Source organism: Opisthorchis viverrini (assembly GCF_000715545.1).
Source record: "Opisthorchis viverrini unplaced genomic scaffold opera_v5_52, whole genome shotgun sequence".
Lineage (NCBI taxonomy): Eukaryota > Metazoa > Platyhelminthes > Trematoda > Opisthorchiida > Opisthorchiidae > Opisthorchis > Opisthorchis viverrini.
In genome coordinates this window covers 1,020,918-1,032,342 of record NW_008751708.1, presented here as the reverse complement: position 1 = coordinate 1,032,342, position 11,425 = coordinate 1,020,918, and the positions used below count along the sequence as shown (strand labels likewise).

The 11,425-nt window shown below is 42.6% G+C and overlaps 1 protein-coding gene across 1 annotated transcript; it reads right to left on the bottom strand.

The window, feature by feature from the left end:
• Window positions 1-727: 727 nt before the first annotated feature.
• T265_03582 (hypothetical protein) lies at window positions 728-7,054 on the bottom strand (the record flags this gene model as incomplete). Its single annotated transcript, XM_009168101.1, has 3 exons — window positions 728-1,034; window positions 5,100-5,220; window positions 6,994-7,054. 3 exons carry the CDS (start codon window positions 7,052-7,054, stop codon window positions 728-730), a joined length of 489 nt encoding a protein of 162 aa, XP_009166365.1.
• Window positions 7,055-11,425: the final 4,371 nt, after the last annotated feature.

The window sequence follows — 11,425 nt, the reverse complement described above, 5'->3', positions numbered from 1 at the left end:
TTTCTTCTTGTCATATACACCAGCAATTTATAAGGTAATTTCCACTTAGCAGTCGTCGTGAAGGAATACTATCTGTTTGAGAATAACAATCAATGTCGAAACGGTTCATTGATCAACGGTTAGCTGGATGACCACCCAATCTATAGTGGTAGGCTGAATGTTAACCTGAACAAAGACAAAGCGTGGTAGTTTTGCACAACAGCCCATATATTTTTCGACCCATCTCTGCAGGTATCTAATGTGATGAATACAATGAGAATAAGTTGGAATCTGCCCAGCCACACATTCGATTCTATTATCCGAACCGAAGTAAATTAGGCTAGGCAATTCGGAACGTAGTACTCCTACCCCCCAACCTCATTTGTTCTGCGGTGGTACCAAGACTGACAGGTAGGACGGGAGCATGCCTCCAGATACGTCTCGATGCTTAAATTAGGTGACTAGTTCGGATTCAGAAATCCGCCTGATTACTCACGAAACACATTCAAGCCACCGGGTTGATGCAAGAAAGTCTTCTGTTATTTTTCACCGAAAGGTCAGTCCGAAACTTTGCCTATTCAGTGGGAGAGTGCTGACAAATCAAGACCAACGGAGTTTACGCGCTCAGAGGACCGTTAAATGCACAAATGCCTTAACGTTTTGGTAGAAAAATGGGACCGGTTGGTTTCGTTCACTCCTTATTCCTACCAGTTATGAGTTGAGTTGATTGTTTTCAGTACGCGGCACGCTAAACACGAACTATGCAAGACTGGGAACTCTGCATCATCCCTGCTGAAATTGGTGAATGTAAGGAAATATGTAGTTTTTGAAGCACGGCGAACCCGTTCGTATCCTTTTTCACGTTTAACCTTCCCATCCTCCTCCCATCATCGCCATCCTCTTCTTTATCGCCGTCGTCAGAATCACCATCAGCGTCCGTCTCTTCATCATCCTTATCGTCAAAATCATCACCAGTACGATCATCATCATCATCATCATCATCATCATCATCATCATCATCATCATCATCATCACCATCATCATCGCCATTATCACTAGATCCTTCGCATACTTTCCACTATCACTGTCCTCATCGTCATCACAAACATTTTCCCCACCTTCATCACCAGGAAGAGCTTCTGGGGTCATCATCACAACCAGTTTCATCCTTTTCGTTATCATCCTTTTCACCCTTGCCATAATCCTTTTCACCATCTCTCGATCACAACATCAGTGTTGAAATACAAGCTTTTCAATGCCATTTAGCCGTGTCAATGTATTTTTGGGAAGCCCTGAAATGTGGCTCCCACAAAAATGAGGGAACGATATGGTGCTAGCGGAGATTAAGGCTCATCTATTTAAATAACGCGAAATATGTATCAATTCATTATATATTCATTGCATATTATATCTGGTCATCGCAATAAGGCCAAACTTTCTCGACTTAGATGTCCGTGGAGTCTGATTTATTTATATTACACCATTTTGACCTGGATGGGTTAGTGTAAAAGCATCATTAACAACACATGTCTGTATCGGGCGAAAATTCCGTGCAGAAACTCCGTTCGAATGCAGAATTAATTTTTTAATAACACTGGAAAGCACTTTGAACCGAATATGAAGGACAACTCTTCTGGTGCAGCACACCTATTCGAAGGAGTAAGCTGTGAACAGTACGTACCTGTCACGCATGTTTCATTTTGAAACCGTATGACCGGCAAAGTTCATTCCCCCTCGGCAGAAAAGCTGGTTACACTTCACCGGTTACGCCTTTTACCCTATGTTCATCGTATACTAGAGGATTGCCTCGTAAAATTTTCCTCACCTAGGCTTGTATCGGGCGGAGACGATAGAGAGGTGGTCAGTTGGTAGCTTGGTACCGAAGCGCGGAAGTCCTTACCGATCAACTGAGCTGCTTTTGTAGCCGTCATCCCCCCGTACGGAAACCCGGAGACTAAGCAAACCAATGTTAGGTGGCTCTGACAGATATGACTGTGTTCAGCGGCCAATGGTGCTCTTGCATCTAAGCTATCGCCTTCACTGCGTAGCTCTCACATCCTGGCATACTAGGCAACCAGATCCAGCGGTCGTCAGTGCCCATGTTGCGCCACTGCTTTCAAACGTGTAGCTCTCAATCCACTACTCTTCTTATGTTTGTTGAGCAAGCTGTAACAACCGGACCTACTGCACTTCGGCACACGGCTGGTGAACTTGGAAATTGCACTGAACTAAATGATCATGCCGCTTTAAGAAGTTGAATACAATGCAGCTTTGGGTCGATTTCGGCATCCCCAAATCCTGGGTACACTCCGCTTACTCTTTTTTCCGTCCAAAGTTCAGGTAATCACACTTTATTGTGCAGTTGGGTAACAGTAATTGGTAGACCCTCCTTATCATGCTCCGCCTAATACTACGTTCCGCTGGCTTCGCTTAGCAACTTGCCAAAATACATAGAAATGTCCATCTTTGCATTTATGACTTATGTGCTTAGACATTATACACATCTAGTTACACAATTTAAAGACCAATAGCCAACTCCAAATTCCGGGTATATATTCTTGATGAACACTCTCCGAGTTTTGAGGTAGTGACCATTAAGATCGAGTTGTATCATCTCATTTCGGAAGAAATCTCAGCAACTGGCCAAATCAGCTAAAAAACAGTGATGAGAATAACCCAACACGTCTGGCGTTTTGCCGTCAAGATCAAACATATAAAAGAAACAAAAAGTGAAAAAACTTGGCTCAGTTTGTTGAAAATGCTTGCATCGATCTGGCTTTACACCGTACTCAACAACTCAATAAATTTGATTCATAGAGCTTTAAAGTGGAAAAAGCTAGTAGGTTATCATCGTACAACTAACTTCGATAGGTATATTCCTTCATTAGGCATAGCGAACCGTAAAATGTTAGCATCGCTCAATAAATGGAAAAGGATTTAATGAGAGTTTATACTTGTTGGCGAGCTGTCTTTACAGATTTTGTTCACTGATTACCTACTGATGAAGACGCTTTTGAAATGGTATCAACCTTCAGCCAAAGAAAACCACTTTACTTGATCACGTACTGGTTGGCTTCTAGAGTGACGAATCCTCAAGAAGAGGCCTCAGCATCCTCGTAAAACCATCTTTGGACGACTTATCGACTGGTGTTATCGAGAGGCGATTTGGTAAACTTCAAATTAGATTCTGTCCTGTAAGCGTCGACCGTTAACTGGGAGGTCACGAGTATCGTGAGATGCGTACAGCTCCTAATTCCCAGTGATGACGAAATGGCTGTACAGTGCTTCTCCGTTTTTAAGCATCGACTGGTTTCATTTACAGGATGGAATCTCGATTGTTGATTGGCTAACCCCTTTGCACAACAATAAACTAATTTTTCTGTCTAGAAAACACTTGGATGCTTAACCTTTAGAAATATTTCGGCTTCAAATCAAAATTCAGGCCTAATTAACCAGGGGGGGGTCATTTTTACTCTCATATTGTTGTTTAAAAAACGTGGCTGCGATATTCATCTCGTTAGATATCTCCAGAACCTTTATGACCTTTACGTGTATGTTGTGAGATTCGCGGAGTTTTAGCGGTTAGGCCAAGTGTACTGGTAAACGGGATGGGTTCGAACATTAAAAGACGCAATCGTACCCTACCACATACGGGTAAAATTCCACCACTTGGTTCCTTAGTCACTCTTTTCACAAGAAAACTGTCTCGTGAAAAGCGTTTTCCGTTTGACCGAAGTGCAAGCGTCTTATCCGGCTAACTTTGCCCAGGATCGCTCAGTAACAGTTGTGTCTGCAGAGAAGAACTCAACTAGTTTATTTAAATGCTATGCTTCCGCAAGAGTGTGTTATGACCTCATAACGTTTCGTATCGAGTGTGTCACGCTTGTCATTCAGTTTGGTTGCGATCAGGAATATTAATCAAGACACTGTCTCAAACCACGTCAATATCGTCATTGAATTTTGTTCATCTCCCCTTTGGAAACGAACGTACAGTTTTCAGCTTTTTGATATGATTTTCCAGAGTGTGTATCCACAGATCAGACCAGAATAGCTCATTACCAGCCATCCACAGGATGTACACGATACAAAATCTACGGGATATATGATCTTAACGATCGATAACCAAACACTGTGGAACAGCTAGAATCCCCTCACACCAAGACAGGGATAGAGACATATTTAGCATGTGAACCCTAGCTATAAATTGACAGGGCTGCACTCAGATTTCTGGTGGACTGTCAGACAAAGTAATAAAACAGAAAAATAAATTTTTCGCAAGGCGCCGATGTTTCACTATTTGTCTGCAGGAAATAACTACATTTTCATTAATCATTCTGCAGATGACTGAACATATAATTGCACACACACACACATACACACCAGTATTGATTACTCTACGGGCAAATAGTTATCTTTTGGGACGAATCTATCATGTCCCAACCAGTGCATGCAGGATAAACATGATTCTTAACGAACCTTTGGACGTGTGCTGATCTAGAATAAGACGAGAAGGAAAAATATTGGACAACTTGGTTATCTTCAGCCTACAACAGACGTAACACAGAAAAGTTTTATGTGGTTGTTGGCGGTTTTGTAGGATTCTTGTTCGTATCACTCTTGTTTGAATAGTCGTCCTCTTGTCCTGGTGCAATTATTCTAGTGAGGCCACACCAAAGGGGGATGGTATCGAACTCGAGCTTCGTTCTCATTAGAGCTCATCAGCAGTGCATAGGCTTAAGTGTTTAAACTCTGTACGTCTGACATGCGTGGCGAGCAGATCACCACTACTTCAACAGCGCACACGACGCATCTGAACTTTCATGTCTGAACAGGCGAGCATGTTAGCTGAATACTTTCATTTGCAAACTAATTTAGTTTTGCGAAAGATTCGCCTGGAACCCAGCTGATACTCTCGTTTGTGATGTCTCCAGGCAACTGAATGTGCTGCACCAGGCCGCCTCATGTTTCACTTACTACGAGATATCGCGATACATATATATTCGTAATACATTACTCATGTTCATGCTCGAGTGATGTGAGTGGTTTGTCTGACGGCTCGAACGGTGACCCAGTAACTGTCCTGCTTGCGTCGATCGAATGGCCTGCCTGTCAGAACTTACCTGTCAGGCAGCGCTGCAGACACCTTAAACTTGCTGGACAAACTCTGGGAGAGTTGTAGGTGTTGTAGATCTGAAGAATTTACGCTCACATCACGTTCGTTTGAACAGCCGTCTTCCTGCTCTGGAATATTCATTGTGGTTTTAGTTCATCTGTCTTTGCCTCACAAACCTGAATCGAAAGAACTGACCACCACCACAAACTGCTTAAAATCAAACGCCTGCCTACCGACCAACATTGGTCGAGGTAATGTGCCAACACAATTCATACATGGATTTTACCCAGGTATATCCACTAATTTGACTGAAAGAAGCTACGTCCCAGACTGGCCACGGAACTCGCTATTCTAAGCCCATAGTCAAAGAGAATTTTCGCCAATGATGGAGTCTTTCGTTCGATAACGATAGAGGAAGGGTACATTTAACCAATTACATTCCTGAACTTCTTTTGATGGCCAGCCAACCCACACGACATCAAGACCGGAAGGCAGCCGACACATACCGCGGACTCACTCTCATCTGTTGTATGACAACAACCTTTTCATTAAGCGGACAATCGTGAGTCTCTTGTGCAAGTCCACCGAGGGAGGTGAGTCAAGTGTTCACTTCAGTACGAAGAATGCCAACCAAAAAGTACTTGAAAACAACCGGTCCTCTTTTCGTTCAGGAAAACTTGCGATTTCCTAGTGGCTCCAACCAGAAGTGGACTTTTTGTTCACTGCTCTTAGCTAGACGATAAATACAAAATTTATGTAGAAAAAGGCTGAATTCCCTGTGAAAACCCAAATGTGGTTGGCGGGTAGATGAAATGTTATATCAAACATAATTCAATAAGACATTCTTCTCTGTTCAGTCGCTTAAACCTCCAAACCGGCTGTAGAACCTAAGCCTCTGTAACCCAAGGAATCTTCGAGTGGCGTTGGCGCTAGTTGGAAGGTGAGCACTCCTCGTAGCATGTGTGGGATAGCAACCAGATAACAAGTAGTTCAAAAGATTCAAAGGCGAATCTGTTTACCAAACTATTGAGTTCGTAACTTGCAAAACTAGCTGTAAGCAATTGATGCTCACTGGTATAAAGAGAATTTTAAGGTCATCAGTAAAAGTAAAAGCCAAAACACAATTTAAGTCAATGGTACTGTATGCCGTATGATTGTTCTGTTCTCTATTCTTGTCTGCTAATTCCAAACCGCTGAGAAGCAACTATTTCAAAGGGTAGCGCAGTGTTCGGGCACCATCTCCTTTTATTGCTGGAAGTTGTTTGAGTAAGACTTCACGAATGGTGTGCAAATCAAAGGTTGGAGAGATTTCTAAAGCTTCAGAAACTATTCACGCTGTAAGTCTGATGAATAAAAAGGTTTCGCGAGTAATTTTTATCCCACCCGGATGGTTGCAAGCCGCTTATGGGTCCCGCTGGTCAGCATAGGCTAGTAGCAACCCACAAGAACAATCTGATGGGGTACCGTAGAACGATTATCTCCCTCAACATTCCTATTCAGCTAACGTTGCTCGCGTATTACCCCACATAACCTGGATACTGAGAACTTCAAACAATATAGTAATCCTCGGAGGCGCCAAACAGAAAACCCGGAAACACTTTTAGCATCTCCTTATGTACAGTATTGTTTAAAAATTTATGGACCTGTGTGGATGGCATTTGGAGGGAGGGCTTTTCCTGGCATCATGGGGAAACTGACATTTATGGCGAATAGAAGACAAGGAGGGATAACTGGCTACAACTTTCCAATGTGAGGATTTTGTAGGTAAAATTACTATCTTAGTATGAGGAAATTCGGTTGTTTCCAATTGATATTTCGTCTTAACAGGCCAATCTATGCTGAATCGCAGAAAAGCACTGTTGCACTTGAGCAGAATGCGGTACCGCTCAACCTTCACTCACGGAAATCACGATATGTGTTCACACACTGACTAGTCATCGGTGCTCCTAGGCTTTTCAACATCGATTGGCTTCACCGAAAGGAAGAAATCTCATTTGGGGACTAATATCAGTCATGTCTTAGGATTTACCAAGTCTCCTAGAGATCATTCTGGATTTACTCTTAGCTGTTTATAAACCAACAGCACTTCCTAAAGGACATTATAGTTTTCGTGGCCTTTCCTCAATGCTATAACGTATCCAGCTTATTCTTACGATTCATGACAATGTCGTGCATATAAGAAACCCAAAGACATTAAATACTGTACATGGATCAAAACCGTGGGGTTTAACTAGTCGGGCTTTCCAGCAGTCACATGAGTAGAATTCCGGAGAAATATCGGAACTCGGTAAAAACGTTTTCTGAATGCACTGTAAGAGGTCTCGTAAACCACTCAATATGACCGCAACCATCACTAGACAACGAAACGGATGATCATCGGTAGACTGGTGAATGCTCTGTGGACAGCTCCAAAACAGCCTCAAAATGAGTTCACTGATCCATGTTGTTTGTGCTACTTCAAAAGCACTGCTTGATTCACGAATATTCCCTTGTTTTCGGTTCGTGAGACAAGAGCGTCCGCGAAGGCAAGTGAATGAGGTTCAAATGTTTTGGTTCAGTGACAACTTTTATTACTTTTAACTTGGTTGCATTCACCAGTGACCGTTTCGTTGCATATTGTAAAAATGCCCCGATATTTTACGACCCAACGGAGGGTCATCGAAAACACTAGTATTATTGATCCATTCCATTCTGTTTTTGTACTACACAGTGTAACTGGGAAGGTATCACTTACTTTGCAGTGAAACAATCGACTTTCAGAACAGTTATTTAATTGTTTTAAAGTTCTGTTTCAGTCTTCAATGGGAATTTGCAAATCAGTCCAGGTTTTACTCAATCGTCCAGTTAGGTCTTTCGTCGAGTGACAATGTTACTCTTTCTGCTATCCGTAGGTCTTCTCAGTTACGATAGACCTTAAAAATATCCAACCGGTTAGACTCAACCGATATTAGTCGATAAAAAGTTGCAGCTTTCCAGTGCCCCTGGCGCCATTAGCTTCACACCCATTATTGTGACTTTCGAAAAAAAGCAGAATGTCCGGGAAAAAAGGGTTCTCTATGTTAACAATTCCCTCGTCGAGATGATAAAGGGGTGGCTTACTCAGAAGAATGAACGTATGATGGAAGTAAACGGTTTCTTTCGGCCATGAGGCTGTTCATTGTTTTGGTGGAAGTTTGATGCACTGAAGCTGGTCATTACGGCCATAAAGACGACACGTTAGAAAAATCAATAGACCACTGAAAGTTCCGAGTTTGTTCTGTCATTTTGTGAAAATTAAGAGCAGATCAGAATAAACTTAGCATTTACAGTCTTAGGGCCTTACTGAAAAGATAATTTCCTACCCTTATCTCAAATGTTACCAAGTTGACGCCATCAAGAATCGATGAATGCTTGTACATGCAGGATTGATTCGAAATGAAGGTCTCAAATATGAACAGTTTTAAATTGGGTAGCAGGACAAAGACATAAAACGCGCAGGCACACAATTTCTGGAATCCGTTCCATCCACAGCCCAGAGGTTTATGTAATGTGGAGTGTCATACCTTAATTAGGTACCCATATGATCATCAAAACCAGGATGTCGCAACCATGAGTATGAAGTGAACACTGTAAACCCTTCTCAAAAGAGTTTCCATCAGATGGAAATCGCTGCAGGCTGCATCAAAGTTCCGTTTCAACCAAGGCGTGGTGTGTGATCCTCTTAGGAGAAACCCGATTTCAATGAGGTGTCAGAAAATCCGCTTTTCGACGACATTCCTTCATCAGTAGCTACTGTGGCAAGACAACGAACGTTATTCACCAGACAGTCAAAAGCTTACTGCACCATAAGGAGCTGCCTTAAATTACTAATGTCAAACATTACTTCTTGGCCCAAGAAAGCTGGATAGGATGGCTGCGAGTTTTGAATGCTGCCACTGATGGGTCACCGTTTATGGTACTGTTCAACTGAATAAGCTGCTTGTGGGTAGCTTCATCTTCCAGTTGGCACGACATTCGAGAAGCTGCAGAACAGAACACCATAGAGTTAGTGAAAACTCCTCGCTAGCCCACCACCAGTTTCAGCCTTCTTTGGTTCAGGTAAGCATAGTCCCCAGGTTCTATCAATTTGTGTTCTACTTGCAAGTCAATTAATATGCAACACGCTCATTTGCACGGTAGATTAGCTCTAAAGGGAGACCAAACTACGGAATAGCATAAATGAGGGATTCAGTTGAGTCTTACTTAGTCACCGCTTACTTGCTCCTTCAGTGACCACGTGATGTGAATTGTGATTGAAGATGAGTGGCAAGTGCAAGTTGACCACATTACTGATTTGCCGCTCTTGACCGAACGGTTTTAGCTTCACTTATCGACTGGGGGCTCACAAGTTCGTATCTCCCTGGAGATTCGCATTACTGGTGATTCTAAGTGGGAATAAAACTGGTGTACAATGATTCTCGACTGTTTGGCATAGAATTGTTACTCCGTTGATACTCAACTACTGTTACAGATCTTAGCATATTTATTAGTAAATGCATTCGGACCTCTAATCTTAACTGGGTACATGAACAACGGTAGGTCGTTCGTTGGTGCAAATTCCTCAAATCTCCTCGCAATATCAACATTCATTTTGATGCGCAAACTTCTGTAAAAGAGGGACTATCTCAATAAGGACGCCCAAAAAATAGTTGCAGAGCAAGGTCGATCCGAAGAAGAAACTCATGCAAGTGTGTAGGAAAACAACTCTTCCCCACACAGATCTCTATTTGGAAATTCCTTCTTTGCGTAAAGTTATACCGAACATTGAGTATGAGCTAAATTCCAAAATGGTATTCTAGAAAATACTGGCGTGTTTTCGGAATTGGGCATAATCCATGACCATTCAAATGGCTCTAGTTGGATAAACTTTGGAATACTCATGCAAAATGCAGAGAAAATCTCAGTCCAAACTCTTCATTCTTATAACAGGCTTACAAAGGAAATCGTCGGATTGAGCCAGCCCCCATGAGACCACGTGAGTCCCTAGGCTCTGGTGGGGAAACGTCACCTGTCTTTGATGGTCTCTATTGTTGGTTGTTCGTCCGTGGATCCTCAAGCACTGCTTCAGATCTTAACACATTTCTTAGTAAATTCATTCGGATCTTTAACCTAAATCTCTAATATAAACTTTACAATCGACTTTCTCACATTGGACCACAACGGATAACTTAGCTGTCAGTCTCAGATAGAAGATTTGTGTCATAGACTGTTGATCCTTCTAAAACTTATCCTCGCCATCTCGTCAAGAAATATGAGATTCACAAGAATGAATCGCAAACACAACCAGGTCAGTAAAACCAGTTGTTACAACATCTTTATAAAGTAAGCTTGTGGTTCAACTACTGCTTGCTAAGTCTACCGCCTTATAGCGCACCGACTGTCAGTAAAACACGCCGGGCATAGCGCTGTATTCGTGTTCCACTTTACTCAATTCGTGAGTTTCCAGTAGCCCTACGCAGCTAATGAGCCTCCAAGGGACCATCCTACAGGACTACAGCCGGAGCAGGCCACAAAACTCCCATTATATTAGGCCTTTCATAAGATCAAGGCAGGCCAAAGCAAGAAAAATGGTCTAGACATTCTTGTCTGTGTGCTCGTTCAGATTTGTAGGCTGCCGAAAAAAATTATGAGAATGATTGTGGATCCCGGCGGAACCTTCTCCAACATAAGAGTCACAAGGTCAAGCCCTTTTAGTATCAGTTCAGCCGACTGACTGCTGTTCGCTGAGCATTTCAGCTCCTTCATTGCTTGCGTGCTTCGTCGCAACTTAATTGCCTACTAAGAAAGCGGCATGTGAAACCCTGTGTTTACTCAAAAACTACCGTTTCTGCGTGCCAGACAGACCCAGGGCGTGGGTTTACGGGGACATATATCCCAATGCCGCTAAAGCATTTCTTCAGGATCTTAGGTGGTGTGTTTACAGATACGGACAATAGTTCTGACTATCCAAGCTCACAACCGTTGAATATGGATGATCTGGAGTCAGGCCCAATCTGGCATTCAGCTTAAAGTCGTGATTTGCTCCGTGTATATTGAATATGTTAATCCTACTGGCTGTGAAGTGATATCTGAGACAAGCTCCTGTACCCCGAAGGCGAAATGGTATTTGCCAATCTGATATAGCTTGGACGATCTATGAAAGGGTCAGAGTACAAAGCGCCGGTCCAGGTGGCACTTCTTCACTTTTCCGGAAGATTCGACTACGTCCCGCAGCCGAACCTCGTCGTCTGTGGGGTAACTCGAGTGTCTGGTGGGGATAGTGAGGGAGCAGTGCGAAAATAAATAAATAAATAAAAAATTGATCTTTAAAACAGA